The sequence below is a fragment of the Eriocheir sinensis genome, chromosome 24 (assembly GCF_024679095.1).
Source record: "Eriocheir sinensis breed Jianghai 21 chromosome 24, ASM2467909v1, whole genome shotgun sequence".
NCBI classification, from domain to species: Eukaryota; Metazoa; Arthropoda; class Malacostraca; order Decapoda; family Varunidae; genus Eriocheir; species Eriocheir sinensis.
The window spans coordinates 19525127-19545126 of record NC_066532.1 but is presented as its reverse complement, the minus strand read 5'-3'; the positions used below and the strand labels follow the sequence as shown (position 1 = coordinate 19545126).

Here is a 20000-nt window from a genome sequence, read left to right as displayed (position 1 = left end):
GGGGCAAGGGAGGGACTCAGGGCAAGGTTAGTCTCGTGGATTTTCTCAGATGCTTCCACTTTTCACGTTAACTATATCCAAAGGTCAAAAAGGAGATTAATCAGGTTCTCACGAGTGTTTTTTTACGTTCACGGTACAGAAGAAGGGTCAAGATACCACCAGGGTTATAAAAGTACCCCTGGAAATGCCCCAAACTCCCACGAAAGCCTTGTCAAATGTGTGTGCATGGGGACCGATACGTCAAACCAGCACCAGGGTCATAAAAGAACCTCTGGAAATGCCCCAAACTCCCACGAAAGCCTTGTCAAATGTGTGTGCATGGGGAGTGAAATGTCAAACTAGCACCAGGGTCATAAAAGTACCTCTGGAAATGCCCCAAACTCCCACGAAAGCCTTGTCAAATGTGTGTGCATGGGGAGTGAAATGTCAAACTAGCACCAGGGTCATAAAAGTACCTCTGGAAATGCCCCAAACTCCCACGAAAGCCTTGTCAAATGTGTGTATATGGGGACCGATACGTCAAACCAGCACCAGGGTCATAAAAGTACCTCTGGAAATACCACAGACTCCCACGAATGTTTCAAAAACGATAAAGAAAAGATGAGAAAAAGCCAGAGAAGTTTAAAGGAAAATTAATGGTTTAACACGGAGATATAAGCGACGAGCATCACGGGTCAGGGAACAGACAGAGGGTTGATGGTGTTCTAGTGACGGTTGAGAACAAGAGCCTTTGAGTTGGGCAGGCCATCTGCGTCGAGTTGATGACACATGATAACCAAAGTAGCAGAGTGGCAACCCGAGAATTGTGGAAGTAAGGGCAGACGGAGGATCGGAGAGGAACAGAATTGGAACCTTTGCTGAAACAGGATGGAGTACACTAACACAAGACAGAACCAGGTGGAGAAACGAAACTAGAACCTGTACTGAAACAGGGTGGAATACACTAACACCAGACAGAACCAGGTGGAGAAACGAAACTAGAACCTGTACTGAAACAGGGTGGAGTACACTAACACCAGACAGAACCAGGTGGAGAAACGAAACTAGAACCTGTACTGAAACAGGGTGGAGTACACTAACACCAGACTGAACCAGGTGGAGAAACGAAACTAGAACCTGTACTGAAACAGGGTGGAATACACTAACACCAGACAGAACCAGGTGGAGAAACGAAACTAGAACCTGTACTGAAACAGGGTGGAATACACTAACACCAGACATAACTAGGTGGAGAGACGAAACTAGAACCTGTACTGAAACAGGGTGGAATACACTAACACCAGACATAACTAGGTGGAGAGACGAAACTAGAACCTGTACTGAAACAGGGTGGAGTACACTAACACCAGACATAACTAGGTGGAGAGACGAAACTAGAACCTGTACTGAAACAGGGTGGAGTACACTAACACCAGACAGAACCAGGTGGAGACGAAACTAGAACCTGTACTGAACGGAATACACTAACATCAGATAACCAACACACACACACACACACACAAACGCAACTGGTTAGAGAGCTGCGCTGACAGGGTTCACGGCCTGACGGGGCGGCGGTTCAAGCCCGCTCAGGCCGGATTCTTTCCGCTGACTAGGAGTGGTTACTGTCCCCCCTTGAGCATGGGGGATGGGGTGTGTGGTGTGTGAGGTCCTGGCAGTACCCAGCGATCGACGATAAAGAGCACTGGCTCATGTAGGGAGGGTACCTGCTGGCGATTACGAGTCCAACACGTGATCAGGCCGTGGTGGTGAATTACACACACACACACACACACACACACACACACACACACGGACACTCACGCGTAACTGTCGATAAAGTTGTATTGCACGATGTCCCTGTGTGTCTTGGCCTCCCTGTCCACGGCCTCCTGCAGCGACGGGTCCGAGGTGGCGCCCAGCACGAACACCGTCCTGGAGAGAACGGGAAGGAAATCGTTAGAGAAAATGGGAAATGTATAGCTAGAGAGGATGGGAAAGACGCGATGAGAATGGGAAGGCTAGAGTTTGAAAGAATGGGAAGGAGAGGAAGGAGGTGAGAATGGGAAGGGTAGTTACAGAGAATGGGAAGGGTAGTTACAGAGAATGGGAAGGGTAGTTACAGAGAATGGGAAGGGTAGTTACAGAGAATGGGAAGGGTAGTTAGAGAAAATGGGAAGGCTAGAGTTACTAGAGAGAATGGGAAAGAGAGGAAGGAGGTGAGAATGGGAAGGCTAGCGTTACTAGAGAGAATGGGAAGGAGGGGAAGGAGGTGAGAATGGAAAGGCTAGTTAGAGAGAATTGGAAGGGTAGTTAGAGAGAATGAGAAGGCTAGAGTTAGAGAGAATGGGAAGGGGAGGAAGAAGGTGAGAATGGGAAGGAGATCGCTAGAGAAAATGGGAAATGTATAGCGAGAGAGGATGGGAAGGACACCGTGAGAAAGGGAAGACGAGAGTTAGGGTTCGTTCACACTACAAGCAGAGCAGAGCGGCGCGGCGCGGCGCGGTTAGGTGTTCACCTGTAAGCAGAGCAGGGCGACCTGCACAAGAATCATTCGCAGGCAACAGCGCGATAAACTCCTCGGTGTTTATATGGAAGGATGATGAAAATGTAACGATTTACAAAGGAACATGGAATATCGTTGTTAAAGCCAAGTCCCATGTCTGTGTGGGTCACTGATGATTGGGTATAGGATCAGAATATCACCAAATTAGCGTTTCTAAACATATGGCTATTATATATCATTAAATTGTACCTCAACTACGCACAATCTGGTCATTTTTTGTAATTTTGGCTTCAGCAATAAAAATTCACCTATGTAAATAGCTTCTTGGCCATGTTGATGGAAGGGTGGAGCCGTGGAGGACGCTAGCTGCGAGCAGCAAAAAATACGACCAAATTTCCAGAGCGTGCCTCTCCGCTCCGCGCTGCGCCGCTCCGCTTGCGGTGTGAACACCTGAGCGTCTGTACATTCAAAACTATCTAAAAATTAATGCCGCTAGTGTGAACGATCCCTTAGAGAGAAAGGGAAGGAGGGGAAGGACGATAGAAAGAATAGCAAGTTAGAAAGAAAATATGTCTAGAAACGATAAAACAGAGACAGATAAAAGAAGAAGAGAGGTTTAACTAAAAAGATTCCTTTACTTGAGTCTGCTGTGAGGGTACCATGCAGGCCTGGCCCACGAGTCCCTGATGAAGGCCCTGCGGTGCTCGTGGCCCACGGCGGAGAGCACGAGGGCCACGGTGAGGGTCGGCGGGTCGGCCAGGACGCACACGTGGTCGGGGTCATGCCGGAACCTGACCTCCTCGGTGACGTGGTTCACCTTGGGTCTGCCCGCGAGGATGAGCTTCTTGCGGGAGTAGATGAACCTGAAAAGAAAACGGGATGTAGGTGATGGAAAACGGGAAGGTGAGAAAGAAAACGGGGTACAGGTGATGGAAAACGGGAAGGTGAGACAGAAAACGGGATGTAGGTGATGGAAAACGGGAAGGTGAGACAGAAAACGGGGTACATATGATGGAAAACGGGAAGGTGAGACAGAAAACGGGGTACAGATGATGGAAAACGGGAAGGTGAGAAAGAAAACGGGGTACAGGTGATGGAAAACGGGAAGGTGAGAAAGAAAACGGGGTACAGGTGATGGAAAACGGGAAGGTGAGACAGAAAACGGGATGTAGGTGATGGAAAACGGGAAGGTGAGACAGAAAACGGGGTACAGGTGATGGAAAACGGGAAGGTGAGACAGAAAACGGGATGTAGGTGATGGAAAACGGGAAGGTGAGACAGAAAACGGGGTACAGGTGATGGAAAACGGGAAGGTGAGAAAGAAAACGGGATGTAGGTGATGGAAAACGGGAAGGTGAGAAAGAAAACGGGGTACAGGTGATGGAAAACGGGAAGGTGAGACAGAAAACGGGATGTAGGTGATGGAAAACGGGAAGGTGAGAAAGAAAACGGGGTACAGGTGATGGAAAATGGGAAGATGAGAAAGAAAACGGGAAGGTGAGAAAGAAAACGGGGTACAGGTGATGGAAAACGGGAAGGTGAGAAACGAAATACAACTCTCTCTCTCTCTCTCTCTCTCTCTCTCTCTCTCTCTCACTTACTTGAAGCGGCTGGGGTTCGAACTGTCGGTCCAATTCTTCTTCAGCCTTAGTAAACCAGAGTCCAAGAACCCTCCTCCTCCTCCTCCTCCTTCTCCTCCTCCTTCTCCTCCTCCTCCTCCTTCATCCACCTCCACTTCATTGCTTCCATTGGGCGGCGGCCACTTCACCTGGATGACTGGCGTGGGTCTGAAAAAGTGGATGAGTGGATGAGAGAGAGAGAGAGAGAGAGAGAGAGAGAGAGAGAGAGAGAGAGAGAGAGAGAGAGAGAGAGAGAGAGAGAGAGAGAGAGAGAGAGAGAGAGAGAGAGAGAGAGAGAGAGAGAGAGAGAGAGAGAGAGAAGAGGAGGGAAGGGAAGAAAAGGGAAGGAAGAAAGGAAGGAAGGAAAAAAAAAATTATGGTGTGTATGTATATCACGTGAATATGTAAATAACACACACACACACACACACACACACACACACACACACATGCGCGGGCTCACTCTTCCACTCCCCCGCGCCCACATATGGTAATGCCCCCCAGGTGATGCACAGGTGGACAAGTCAACCCTTTCCCACCTGTGCCATCCACTCGAATGATATAGGACCAACACCTGTGCCCCTTGATATTCAGCCGCCCCTTTTGGCTCCTCGTCCTCCGTTACCCACTAATTCTATACAGCCGCGTCACATGTCTCGTATTCATCTCCCATAATCCTCCTCCTCCTCCTCCTCCCCCTCCTTTTCTTCCTTCTCCTAAAACGGTAAAAGTCAACCCTGGCCCCCTGGTAGATGTGAGTGAATCCTTAGCCTCGGGTAAACACACGGCCAGAATCCTCAATGGTAACTTCGCGTCCGTTTCCGCGGTCGAGAACTAGCTGGCCCCAACCCGCCGAGGGGATCACGCCCTTGGAGGTAGGCACATTAGCGGCCACGATGTGATACCTGGCCACGCTGCCACGCCCGACACGAACAAGTCAACGGGACCGACAACTCGTGTCCGCGGGTGTTGAAAGAACCCAAACAACAAACACGTCAGCCCCTTCCTGCCTGCCACACTTGACCGCCACCACAGCTGGACAAGGCCTCTCGAGACTGGAAAATGGCGAACATACCAATATCTTACAGGAGATAAGAGGGTTGCCTAAACTAAAGGCGCACAAGGTTGGCATCAGTGGCAGGCAAAATTAATAGATCCTCAGAGATCATCTTGTCAGTTTTCCAGAAGACAACACTATGGGCCGTATTCTAAGACACCATTGCTTCTCACATCAATTATTTCTAGAGGTCAAAGAGGGGATCAATCTGCTTTTCATGAGTGTTTTTTTAAAGTTCATGGGACAGAAAAGGGGTCAAACTACCACCAGGGTCATAGAGCTACCCCTGGAAAGGCCTACAGCTCCTACGAAAGCCATGTCAAATATGTGAACTTGGGCGACGAAATGTTTTAAAATAGGACCCTATAACTTCCCATACCCAGCACGGTTTAAAAAATAAGTGATCCTGCTTTACGAATCTCTTGGACTTGGGGCTCGGTGCACAGGAGCTGCCTTGCATTAGCCTCCCCGCCTTATGCAGACTCTAAGGGTCACTTAAAAATATCAGCTCACACGCACACATATCTGACTAGGTTTTCATAGGAGTTTCGAGCATTTCCAGGGGCAATTTCATGACCCTGGTGGTGGTGTGACCCTTCTTCTGTACCTTGACCCTAAGAAAACACTCTGCAGAACCCGACCGAGCTCCGTTTTGGTCTTTGAAAAGTGGTAGTGTGACCCTTCTTCTGTGCCTTGACCCTAAGAAAACACTCTGCAGAACCCGACCGAGCTCCGTTTGGGCCTTTGAAAATATTTGAAGTGAGAGGTGGATGGGTCTAAGGCAGGGTTACCAAGTTATCGTATTCAGGCACTCAGCACATCGTATTTTCCTGTTCTGAGTCACAGCTATCGCAAACAAACGCCAATAAGTAATGCTTTTAACGAGAACTTTAACTGGAATTTCGTTATCTGTGTGGGTAGGAAAGTTTTGGGTTCTGGAACTGATAAATGCGATGTTTTGAGTACGATAATTTGGCAACCATGGTATAAGGCTCATATTCTTAAACATTTCTGCAACCAGGCACGAACATTTGACTAGGTTTTCATAGGAGTTTGGGGGATTTCCAGGGGTAGTTTCATGACCCTGGTGGTAGTGTGACCCTTCTTCTGTACCTTGACCCTAAGAAAACACTGCAGAACCCGACCGAGCTCCGTTTCGGCCTTTGGAAATAGTTGTGAGTGGCGGAAGCGTCTATGGGTCATTCTTAAACATTTCGACGGCCACGCACGCATATAGGTCTTCATAGGAGTTTGGGGCATTTCCAGGGGTAGTTTCATGACCCTGGTGGTAGCTTGATCATTCTTCTGTGGGTTGAAACAGAGAAAACACTCCGTAGAACCCGACCGAGCTCCGTTTTGGCCTTTGGAACTGCGGCGAGGGGCGGACGCGTTTGAACATACCGACCAATGTTCCGAACTTCCGTGCATGTCTGTGTGTGTGAATATATATGCGCATATTTAACTATGTAAATATATCATGGCGTCGCACAATAATATTTTGAACATACCGACCAATGTTCCGTGCTTCCGTGTATGTCTGTGTGTGCAAACATATGCGCATATATAACTATAAATAATTCAAGGCATAGCATAACAATATTTCTCCCTGACGGCGCACAGGTGGAGGATGCACCTGTGTTGATCAGACAATGATGGAGAGCTTAACAATTACCTTACCATCCTCCTCCTCCTCCCCCTCGTCCTCCTCCTTCTCCTTATATATTTGCATCCTGAGTTCTTTTCTATGTTGGTATCACCCTTAACTTCCTCTTCCTTTTCTTCTTTTTGTTCCTTCTCGTTCTCCTCCTTCTTCTCCTCATCATCATCCTCGATCAGTCTAACGTCAATCGTGTGCAAGATTTTGGAGACGATCATTCGTGGAAAAATGGTAAAGTTTTTTTTAAGGTAACAGACTAATTAAGGATTTGCAACATGGTTTTCGAAACAAACGTTCCTATTTGACTAACCTTCTCGATTTCTTCAACTACATCTTTTATGTATACGATGAAAGTCAATCAGTAGACATTGTATATTTGGACTTTCAGACAGCATTTGACAAAGTCCCTCACAACCGCCTCCTTAGTAAATTGCAAGCTCACGGTATAACTGGTAATATTCATAAGTGGCTCAAAGACTGGCTTACCGACCGTAAACAGAGAGTTGTTATGAATGGTATATCATCTGACTGGCGAGATGTCAAAAGCGGTGTTCCACAGGGGTCGGTGTTGGGACCTGTTCTGTTTTTAGTGTACGTAAATGACATTGACGAGGGGCTATCATGTAAAATATCGAAATTTGCCGACGACACAAAAACAGCCAGCAAAGTCACAACGACAATGGATAAAGAACACTTCCAAGCTGATCTCGAACGTTTAAGTAGTTGGGCACGAACATGGCAAATGAATATCAATATTGAAAAGTGCAAGGTTATGCATATCGGAATCAACAACGATCGTATTCATTATCAAATTAACGGAGTGCAACTCTCTGAAGCCAGCAAAGAATAAGATCTTGGAGAAATAATTTCGAACGATCTTAAACCGCGTCAACATTGCACAGAAGTAAAAACTGCCAACAAACTGATCGGATTTATTGGTCGTACATTTGAGCACAAATAAGAAAAAGTAATATTGACACTACAATTCGTTAGTTCGCCCACATCTTGAGTATTGCGTTCAGTTTTGGTCTCCCTATTACATAAAAGATATAGATAAACTCGAGAGGGTGCAGCGTCGAGCTACTAAAATGATCCCTAGACTGCGAAACAAACCGTACGAAGACAGACTTAAAGAACTGAACTTATTCAGCCTATCAAAGCGCAGGCTAAGAGGTGACCTTATAGAAGTGTTTAAAATTTTCAAGGGATTCGATAGCGTTAATGTTCATGATTATTTTACAGTCTCTCAATCAAGTGTAACAAGAAACAATGGATACAAAATAACGAGGAAGCGTTTCAACTCAAATGAATCAAAACACTTCTTCTTCAACCGTGTCATCAATGTATGGAATGGTTTGCCTCAAAACGTCGTCGAAAGCGAAACCATTTGCACGTTCAAAAACCGACTAGACAAATATTTAGGAGCTAACCCGAACATCCGCTATTTTGCTCCGGTCTAACAGAAAGTAGTGTTAGCTTAGTTGTCGTGTATGATCTTTCTTCTGTCCGTGTAAAATTCCATTGTAGTTTTTCTATACTACATGGTATTCTTCCTTTTCGTGCCGGCCTCGGCTGGAGGGACTGGTGGGAGGGGAGGAGCCTTCGCCTTTACTGTCCTGTGCCTCTGACTCGTAGATTTAGGCGGCGTCACGCAGGACAAATTTCGGCCAACATGTTGCTCGCTTTTGTTGGCCGCCTTTAGAGTGGATGGCAGCAACACCAAACAGCCTAGTTAGGACCAAGAGGTCTGTTGCTGTTTACTTTTCCTTTGTGCTCCTGCTTCTTATCACATTTGCTTCCTGAATTCTTATCTATGTTGCTGTCTCACTTAACATTCTCCTCCTTCTCTTGTTTTCTCGTTCTCCTCCTCCTCCTCCTCCTCCTCCTCTTCTTCGTCCTCGTCCTCTTCCTCCTCCTCCTCCTATTACTACAGTACTACTACAACAACAACAACAACAGAACAACAACAATAACAACAACAACAACAACAACAACAACTACTACTACTACTACTGCCACTGCTACTACAACTACTACTACTACTACTACTACTACTACTGCCACTATTACCATTACTACTACTACTACTGCCACTACTACTACTACTACTACTACTACTACTACTACTACTACTACTACTACTACTGCCACTATTACCATTACTACTACTACTACTACTGCCACTACTACTACTACTACTACTACTACTACTACTACTGCCACTACTACCAATATTACTACTACTACTACTACTATTGCTACTATTACTACTACTACTACTACTACTACTACTACTACTACTGCTACTACTACTACTACTACTAATAATAATAACAATACTACTACTACTACTACTACTACTACTACAACTATTAGTGCGGGTACTCACAGGGGCAGAAGCAGGTACGTGAGCAGAAAGGCGGAGGCAGTGACACAGAACCAGCTGGGCGAGAACACACGAAAGCGCCACACTGGAAGGAGAACACGAATGAGAAGGATGAAGAGGAGAGTGGTGACAGGATAGTGAGGATAGTGAGGACGGTGATAAAGATAGTGAGAATAGTGATGGTGATAAAGATAGTGAGGACAGTGATGGTGATAAAGATAGTGAGGATGGTGATAAAGATAGTGAGGATAGTGATAGTGATAAAGATAGTGATGATAGTGATGCTGATAAAGATAGTGAGGATAGTGATGGTGATAAAGATAGTGAGGATGGTGATAAAGATAGTGAGGGTAGTGATGGTGAGAAAGGAGGATAGTGATGGTGATAAAGATAGTGAGGGTAGTGATGGTGAGAAAGGAGGATAGTGATGGTGATAAAAAGAAGATAGTGAGGATAGTGATAAAGCTAGTGAAGATAGTGATGGTGATAAAGATAGTGATGATAGTGATGGTGATAAAGATAGTGAGAATAGTGATGGTGATAAAGATAGTGAGGATAGTGATGGTGATAAAGATAGTGATGATAGTGATGGTGATAAAGATAGTGAGGATAGTGATGGTGATAAAGATAGTGAGGATAGTGATGGTGATAAAGATAGTGAGGATAGTGAGGATGGTGATAAAGATAGTGAGGATAGTGATGGTGATAAAGATAGTGAGGATAGTGATGGTGATAAAGATAGTGAGGACAGTGATGGTGATAAAGATAGTGAGGATAGTGATGGTGATAAAGATAGTGAGGATAGTGATAGTGATAAAGATAGTGAGGATAGTGATGGTGATAAAGATAGTGAGGATGGTGATAAAGATAGTGAGGATAGTGATAGTGATAAAGATAGTGATGATAGTGATGGTGATAAAGATAGTGATGATGGTGATAAAGATAGTGAAGATAATTGTGATAAAGATAGTGATGATAGTGAAAATTAGTGATGATAGTGATAAAGATAGTGAAGATAAGTGATGATAGTGATAAAGATAGTGATAAAGATAGTGAGGATAGTGATGGTGATAAAGATAGTGAGGATGGTGATAAAGATAGTGAGGGTAGTGATGGTGAGAAAGGAGGATAGTGATGGTGATAAAAAGAAGATAGTGAGGATAGTGATAAAGATAGTGAAGATAGTGATAGTGATAAAGATAGTGAGGATGGTGATAAAGATCGTGAGGATAGTGACAGTGATAAAGATAGTGAGGATAGTGATGGTGATAAAGATAGTGAGAATAGTGATGGTGATAAAGATAGTGAGGATAGTGATGGTGATAAAGATAGTGAGGATAGTGATGGTGATAAAGATAGTGAGGATAGTGATGGTGATAAAGATAGTGATGGTGATAAAGATAGTGAGGATAGTGATGGTGATAAAGATAGTGAGGATGGTGATAAAGATAGTGAGGATAGTGATGGTGATAAAGATAGTGAGGATAGTGATGGTGATAAAGATAGTGAGAATAGTGATAGTGATAAAGATAGTGAGGATGGTGATAAAGATAGTGATTAATGATAGTGATAAAAAGGGATAGTGAGGATATGATGGTGTAATAGGATAGTGAGCATAGTGAGTGATAAAATGGAGGAAAGGAGGAGGAGGAGGAGGAGGAAGAAGAAGAATACGACTGAGAATAATAATAATAATAATGATAATAATAATAATAATAATAATAATAATAATAATAATAATAATAATAATAATGATAGAAATACCAATAACACTTAGAAGCAAAAGAGGAGAAGAAGAAGGAGGAGGAGGAGGAGGAGTGAAAATGATAATGACAAAATTCTCTAGGTTAATCAGAGAGAGAGAGAGAGAGAGAGAGAGAGAGAGAGAGAGAGAGAGCATAAACTTCCATGAAATGTTACGAGATCTCTCTCTCTCTCTCTCTCTCTCATCTAAAACTTATATACGAATAATTACAAAAAGAAGAGTTGAACGAGCAAAATAAAACTCTCTCTCTCTCTCTCTCTCTCATCTAAAACTTATATACGAATAATTACAAAAGAAGAGTTGAACGAGCAAAATAAAACTCTCTCTCTCTCTCAGCATCACACACTCACTCACTCCACCTTTCTCTCTCTCTTTCTCTCCCTTCCCTTCCCTTCCTTTCCCTACCCTTCCCTTCTCTTCCTTTCCCTTCCCTTCCCTTCACTTCCCTTCACTCACTCTGTCACTCCCTCTCACTTACTCTCTCTCTCTCTCTCTCTCACTCCTCCGACACTCCCTCCACAACCGCCACCTTCACCAGACTGCCGCCGCCGCTGTCTGCCCCGCGCCTAGATCAATACGCACGCACGCACACACACACACACACACACACACACACACACACACACACACACACACACACACACACACATACCGTTACTACCATCTTCGTTGTTTTCTCTCTTAAAATTTTTTCTTTTTTTATCTGTTTTATCTCCTCCTCCTCCTCCTCCTTCTCTTCCTTCTTCTTCTTCTTCTTCTTCTTCTTCTTCTTCTTCTTTTTGTTTTTCTTGTTCTCGTCCTCCTCCAGTCCTCCGACAGCTCAGTTGATAAAAATCCGCTCTTTCAGACTCCGGGCTTTCCATAGATAAGAAACACAGGATGCAAATGTATAACGAAGAGGAGGAGGAGGAGGAGGAGGGAGGAGGACGAGGAGGTGGAGGAGAAGGAGCCGGAGACTGAGAGGGAAGAGCTTTATTCACTGAGCTATCGGAGTGAAACATTTGAAAACATTTGAAACATTTGAAACATTTTATTATCCCTTTTTATACAATTATGTATTTACAATAATTTACTAGTGCAGGGAGCCCATTTAAAGCTGTATATATTTATATATATATATATATATATATATATATATATATATATATATATATATATATATATATATATATATATATATATATATATATATATATATATATATATATATATATATATATATATATATATATATATATATATATATATATATATATATATATATATATATATATATATATATATATATATATATATATATATATATATATATATATATATATATATATATATATATATATATATATATATATATATATATATATATATATATATATATATATATATATATATATATATATATATATATATATATATATATATATATATAAATAATAATAATAATAATAATAATAATAATAATAATAATAATAATAATAATAATAATAATAATAATAATAATAATAGTTATAGAAATAATAATAATAATTAATATTGTGATAATTATAAAATAATAGTAGTGTAAATAATAGTTAAAGTGATAATATTAACACAATATCATTATTACAAAAATTTTAATTGATTTATAAAAATAATATGGTAGTACTGTAACTGATAATGTAAGTAGTAATAGTATTAATACAATAATAATAGTATAAGGTAATAATTGATTAAGCTGAGGACACACTCTGACAGATGATACATGGACTTAATAATTATAATTGAGAAGAATATGCTTTTTAAATTGTTTTTTAAAGGAATGTATTGAATTTAGAGCTTTAATATTATTAGGAATAGAATTCCAGGTTTTAGGTCCTGAATAAGAAAGTGAGTGTTGAAAAAGTGTTAAATTATGGGCAGGTGTACGTAAATTTTCATGAGTACGGGTGAAATAAGTATGTTGTGGCTGTAAGGACACGGAGGTTTCACTTTGATCTTTTTATACATGTAAATACCAATTTGTAGCTTATTTATGTCAAAAAGTTTAAGGAATTTGTTTCTTTAAAGAGAGGTTGTGTGTGGGCAAAGTAGTCACTGTTTGTAATAATTCTTATTATTTTCTTTTGAAGTCTAAACAGAGGTAACAGGTGTGTGGGGTAGGTGTTGCACCAGATAGGCGTACAGTAATACAGGTGTGGTAAGACATGTGCGTTATATAACATTTTCAAAACATCAATGGGCATTAATTCTTTAATTTGATATAACAGAGATACTAGCCTGGATAATTTAAGGATTTGGTTTGTTACGTGATACTTAAAGGTCATGGTATCATCATACGTTATTCCTAATAATGTATGTTTATTAGTTCTGCTTATAATGTCTTGGGAAAAAAATAGGGACGGAAGCATTGATGGTGACTTATTAGTAAACAGCATATAAAATGTTTTGTTTAAGTTCACTGTTAATCTATTACTCAGACACCATTTATGAAAGGTTCGTAGGTCAGTGTTTGCTATATGTATCATGTCAGTAGGATTTTCACCAGTAATATTTAAGGTTGAGTCATCTGCGAAAAGGATTGTTTTAAGGTTTGTAAATATGTAAGTAATATCATTTATATATAAGAGAAACAGGATTGGACCCAAGACACTGCCCTGTGGAACACCGTATTGAATAGGTAGAGATGCAGATAGACAAGTGTGGAATTTGGTTGATTGAGTTCTGTGGGACAAGTAATCCTGAAACCAGTCATGAATAATACCTCTAATTCCATAGTAATACAGCTTACGTAATAATATATCGTGTCTGACTGTATCAAAAGCTTTGGTGAAGTCAACAAAGATGCTTAATAATGACTGTTTATTATCTAAAGTTTTATAGATTTCTTCTGAATAAGTTCTCAAGGCATCGAAAGTGTTTAGACCACGACGAAAACCAAACTGACTTGGATTAAGTATGTTTTTAGTTTCAAGAAAATTTATGAGGAATTTTTTCATTATTTTTTCAAAGATCTTAGAAAAAACATTTAGTAAGGATATTGGTCTATAATTACTTAGTTCATCTTTGGGACCTTTCTTATGGATGGGGACAACAGTTGCATGTTTTAAGAGTTGAGGAAATTTACCATTATTGATAGAATTATTTAAGAGTATGGACAAGGGTATTGCGAGTTGGTTTTTGCTGGTTTTTAATACAGATACTGGAATTTCATGCACATTGCACTTTTTGTTTTTAAGGGAATTAATTACAGTAATTACATCTTGGGGGATAATTATAGGAATTGTCATTGAATGAGGAAAGTCACCTTGAAGAAAGCTGAGAGGGTCTGTGGTGGAAGGTGGTAGACTGTGATCTATTTTAGGCGCAACATTTGTGTAAAATTCATTAAAAGCTTGTGCAATTTGTAAAGGTTCAGAGAGTTTTTTACCATTATAGATTATGTTATTTGTGGAACTCTTCTTATGGTCATGATTAGAAAGTTGGTGGATTGTTCGCCATATTTTACGGGTGTTATTTTTAAAATTAGTGAATTGAGCCATATAGTAAGATTTTTTAGCTTGTCTTATAGTATTATTTAGGATGTTACGGTATTGTTTGTATTGAGCCTCAGTGACAGCACCAATTTTATAGTCCTTAAATAGATAATTTTTTGTCCTTATAGAGTTTAGTACTGCCTGTGATATCCAGGGATTGTTTAATCTTTTTTCAGTTATTAATTTAGATTTAAGTGGAAAACAATCACTAAAAGCTTTTTTAATATTGTCTAAGAAAATTTTACAGTTGTCATTGACATCGTGCTCATTAAGGAGAGCATTCCAATTGATCGTATTGATTTTTTGAGCAAATTCTTGTTTATTTGTTTGATTTATTACCCTAAACTCAATTTTATGTAGATTCTTAGATTTAGAGGGAACTTTAACATTAAGGAAAATTGGTAGATGGTCCAATATTGGGTAATGGATTATACCAGATGAGAAAGTGTTGAAAAAATTTGTAAGTGGAGGAGGATGAGAAGGAGGAGGAGGAGGAGGAGGAGGAGGAGGAGGAAGGAGCGTAAGCAACAGAAGCGCTGAAGTAATCATCAAGCTGTACTTAGCATTAGTTAGATCTCATCTCGATGATGCGGTTCAGTCCTGGTCACCTTACTATAGAATGTTAGAATCAGTACAGAGGAGGATGACAAGGACGATTCACGGGTTAAGAAACTTGCCGTACGAGGAAAGACAAAGACAAACTTCCATTCTCTAGCAAGGCGAAGGGTGCGAGGAGACTTGATCGAGGTTTATAAATGGATGAAGGGCTTTAATAAGGGTGATATAGGTAAGGTTCTGATGGTAAGAGAGCCGGGTATATAGGACACGTAGTAATGGGTTTAAGCTGGATAAATTTAGATTCAACAAAGACACTGGCAGGAATAGGTTCACCAACAGAGTGGTGGATAATTGGAACAGGCTTGCAGTCATGTGGTGAGTGCCAATACGATAGACACATAAAAGATAGATAAATTCATGGATAGTGATGTAAGTGGGGATAGGTTCACGGGAGCTGCCTTGCATAGACCCACCGACCTTTTGTTCTAGTGTTCTCTCTCTCTCTCTCTCTCTCTCTCTCTCTCTCTCTCTCTCTCTCTCTCTCTCTCTCTTGAAACACACACACACACACACACACACACAAACACATATCATACATGCGAGCGCACACACACACCGATACATAATAACACATTGAATCTATCACACAGGTGTCTTATTCATTTCAACACCTGTGAGCCTCGCCAACGTTCCACACCTGCTCTCTTCCGCACCTGACCAGCCAGAACCTAATTGTTGCCTGGCATCCCCGCAGCTCTCCCTCGCTGGAACCCGCTGCCAATGATCGGTATTTTCAGACCCTGCCGCCGCTCACACCATTTCCAAAGGCCAAAAATGGGATAAATTGGGTTCGCATGCGTGTTTCCTTGGGTTCACGGTACAGAGGAAGGGTCAGACTACCACCAGGGTCATAAAACTACCCTTGGAAATTACTACAACGCCTATGAAAGCCTTGTCTAATGTGTGTCCTCGAGCGACGAAATGTTTAAGAATATGACCTTTGACCTTTCATGCCTGTAATCTTTCTCTCCTTACTCGTATATCTGTCTCAGCGGTAGTACAGTGAGTTATTTATTTATTTATTTATATTTTTTTTCGTTGTTCTATTTCATTTTTTCCTTTCCTTCCGTGTCTCTCTAAATACTTTCTCCCTTAATCGCTCGCTCTTTTTCTTCTTTCTTTTTTCTTCATCTTTTTTTCATATTTCTTCTTTGACTCTTGAGATGAAGGGACGTGATGATGCTGAGAGAGAGAGAGAGAGAGAGAGAGAGAGAGAGAGAGAGAGAGAGAGAGAGAGAGAGAGAGAGAGAGAGAGAGAGAGAGAGAGAGAGAGAGAGAGAGAGAGAGAGAGAGAGAGAGAGAGAGAGAGAGAGAGAGAGAGAGAGAGAGAGAGAGAGAGAGAGAGAGAGAGAGAGAAAGATTCCTATCTCTCTCTCTCTCTCTCTCTCTCTCTCTCTCTCTCTCTCTCTCTCTCTCTCTCTCTCTCTTACAAACACACACACACACACACACACACACACACACACACACACACACACACACACACACACACTCACACATCTGCCACACAAACCCCACACAGTTACGTGGAGCGTGCGAGATGGCCACGCCCTCCCCCGCCCCCTTCCCCTTCTCGTGTCAGTAGCGAACGAGCAGGCGAGCACGGGAGAAGGGTGGTGGTAGTGGTGGTGATGGTGGGGGGGGGAGAGCGCATCACATGTGCTCTACTGCAGGAGGTATTCCTGCATGTGTAAAAGAACGATGATCAGGATCTCCCAGCCCCCGTGCTCCCTGTCTCACTCTATGGCTGTGAGACATGGCCACTAAGTAGGGACGTGGAGAGGCGGACTGGTGCCTTTGGGAATCAGCGTCCCTTGGGCTCCCTGTCTCACTCTATGGCTGTGAGACATGGCCACTAAGTAGGGACGTGTAGAGCAGGGTTGGCAATGATTAAATCATACTGATTTAATCAAATGATTAATTCACTGATTTTATTTACTGAAAAAATCATTATTTTTTTAATTTTTTTTATTGCTTGATTTTTTTAACTAAAAGTATTCCATAAGTTAAATGATGTGCTCCAAAGATGGTAAAGTAAAACAACCTATTCATGTGCAATGATTTATTTGTTCTCTTCAAGGTATATACCAAAAGAAGAAAAAAAAAGAATCCTGTATTATTATAAATTTATAAGTAGGAACTGACAACTGAGATGAATTAATCCTTAAACTTAAACTTAAAGTAACCTATGCAGGCATTCAAATCACTCAGCAGGATATATATATATATATATATATATATATATATATATATATATATATATATATATATATATATATATATATATATATATATATATATATATATATATATATATATATATATATATATATATATATATATATATATATATATATATATATATATATATATATATATATATATATATATATATATATACAGAGACACGCCAGTCCTCGTCGACAGACCGACTTGGTCGGCTAGTTTTCGAACGCTGATAGTGTCGGCCTGTCGGCACCCTGCTATGGGCCGCCTTTGGCAAAGGCCCGTGCTCCCCTGTGCAGGGAGGGAGCAATCTTTTCGGACAAGGGCCCTTTCCCATAGTGATACTACGGGTAAATCTTTAACAACAACCACAACAACATATATATATATATATATATATATATATATATATATATATATATATATATATATATATATATATATATATATATATATATATATATATATATATATATATATATATATATATATATATATATTTAAAAAAAATCAAATAAATCAAATAATCACCAACCCTGGTGGAGAGGCGGACTGGTGCCTTTGGGAACATATGTCTGTGCATAATCCTGGGATATCGCTGGAGTGACTTTTGTCAAACCGCCGACTACTCCGTGAGACTGTTTCTACATAATTATATAACCTGCATAGTCCGTCAACGCCAACCCCGGCTGTACGGACACGTGGCACGCCACCCAGAAGCTGACCCTGCCCACCGGGTGTTGCTGTGAGGGACAACCCAGTGAAGGAGGCCGAGGGGACGCACACAAAGCTCGTGGCTTGAACAAGTCGATATATCCTGCCGGCAGGTACTCAGGAAGGGAAGGGGCCTGCATGGAGACTTGCTCGGAGGGACCCCCGGGTGGGCGTCGTAGGGCGGGCGAGGCGACGCGCCAACACACAGAATAACATCGCTATAACTCCTCTGACTCCACAGCCACAGCAAGGCAGGGAAAAGTTAGTGGCGGCAGTGACAGTGGCGGTGGCGGTGGCAGTGACAGTGGCAGGGGCGGTGGCGGTGGTGGTGGTGGTGGTGGCGGGAGAAGGGCAGGAAGGTAATATAATAATGAGAGCAGGCCAAACGGGAGTCAGTCAGGAGGGAGACGTCACTGGGTGAGGTTGTCGCCGCTGCTCCGCCGCGACCCGCCCACACGCTACAGCTGTTGACGTGTTGCTGCGCACAGACCGCCGCGCCGCGCAGACACTCACTCACCGAAGCGTGTGCCGGCTACTCCGACTCCGGCGTGGGCTGCAGCGACTTGAACACGTGTCCCAGTGGCTCTAGTGCGTGTCCCAGTGACTCGAGCGCGTGGTTTAAATGACTTTGGCGTGGTTTCAATGACCCTGGCGTGTGTTTCAGTGACTCTGGGTGACCTCTGACTCAAGCGTGTGTTTAAGAGACTCTAGCGTGTGGTGAAGTGACCCTAGGACGTGTCAATGACTCTAGCGTGTGTTTCAGTGACTCTGGGTGACCTCTGACTCAAGCGTGTGTTTAAGTGACTCTAGCGTGTGTGTCAGTGACTCTGGGTGACTTTTGACTCTAGCGTGTGGTTAAATGACTCTAGCGTGTGTTTCACCGTCTCAGGCTCAATACCGCTGGTCGCCATGACGCAGCCCTGAGCCACAGACCCTTGTAGAGCTGGCGGAAGAGCCGGACAGAGCCACGGACTAGTGTACATGACGAGTTCAAGAGCCATAGGACTGTGTGTTAGCCTTATAGAGCCACACAGAGCCACGTAGAGCCAAGTAAAGCCACACAGAGCCGCGTAGAGCCAAGCAAAGCCATATTGAGCCAAATTGAACTACAAAGAGCCACATAGAGCCATACAGAGCCAAGCAAAGTCACACAGAGCCAAGTTGAGGCACTCTGAGTCATATAGAGATAGAAAGAGTTACACTGAGCTAAAGAGAGCCAGAGAGAGCTACTGAAGAGCCAAACAACAACAGAGAGCAACTTTAGAGCCATGTAGAGCAACTTAAGAGCCAAATAGAGCAAGAGCGAGAAACTTAAGAGCCAAATAGAGCAAGGGAGAGCAAGGTCAGAGCCAATTAGAGCAAGAGAGAGCAAGTTCAGAGCCAAATAGAGCAAGTTCAGAGCCAAATAGAGCAAGAAAGAGCAAGTTCAGAGCCAATTAGAGCCAGACAGAGCAACTCAAGAGCCAAGTAGAGCAAGAGTGTGGTGAAAGTTCAGAGCCAAATAGAGCAACTTAAGCGTCAAATAGAGCAAAGAGAGAGCAACTCAAGAGCCAAATAGAGCCAGATAAATCAACTTTAGAGCCAAATAGAGCAACGTAAGAGCCACATAGAGCCAGAAAGAGCAACTCAAGAGCCAAGTAGAGCCAGATAAATTAACTTTAGAGCCACATAGAGCAACTTAAGAGCCGAACAGGGCTAGATAAATCAACTTTAGAGCCAGACAGAGCAACTTAGAGCCACATAGAGCAACTTAAGAGCCGAATAGGGCTAGATAAATCAACTTTAGAGCCAGACAGAGCAACTTAGAGCCACATAGAGCAACTTAAGAGCCATATAGAGCCAGAGAAATCAACTTTAGAGCCAGACAGAACAACTTTAGTCACATAGAACAACTTAAGATCCACACAGAGCCAGAGAAATCAACTTTAGAGCCAGACAGAGCAACTTTAGAGCCACACAGA

General features: G+C 42.1%; 2 protein-coding genes across 8 annotated transcripts in view; one reads left to right on the top strand and one right to left on the bottom strand.

The window, feature by feature from the left end:
- Positions 1-20000, bottom strand: part of LOC127003043 (beta-1,3-galactosyltransferase 5-like) — a 49065-nt gene that overhangs the window by 3589 nt on the left and 25476 nt on the right. The window contains exons 1-5 of one of the 2 annotated variants that reach the window (XM_050869409.1): positions 11448-11543; positions 9208-9289; positions 4087-4272; positions 3124-3348; positions 1804-1914 (exon numbers count right to left, since the gene is read on the bottom strand). In XM_050869409.1, coding sequence (XP_050725366.1) covers positions 1804-1914; positions 3124-3348; positions 4087-4272; positions 9208-9289; position 11448 — 605 coding nt within the window. In that variant the 5' untranslated portion in view covers positions 11449-11543. Of the gene's footprint in view, positions 1-1803; positions 1915-3123; positions 3349-4086; positions 4273-9207; positions 9290-11447; positions 11544-20000 lie in introns of those variants that run through there. The other variant, XM_050869408.1, reaches the window with a different exon arrangement.
- The window catches only part of LOC127003041 (protein amalgam-like), a 41262-nt gene continuing 39680 nt past the window's right edge, over positions 18419-20000 (top strand). For all 6 annotated transcript variants that reach the window (XR_007756860.1, XM_050869404.1, XM_050869407.1 and 3 more), the window contains exon 1: positions 18419-20000. This exon is cut by the window's right edge and continues 1479 nt beyond it. The gene's annotated coding sequence lies outside the window, so the exon portion shown is untranslated.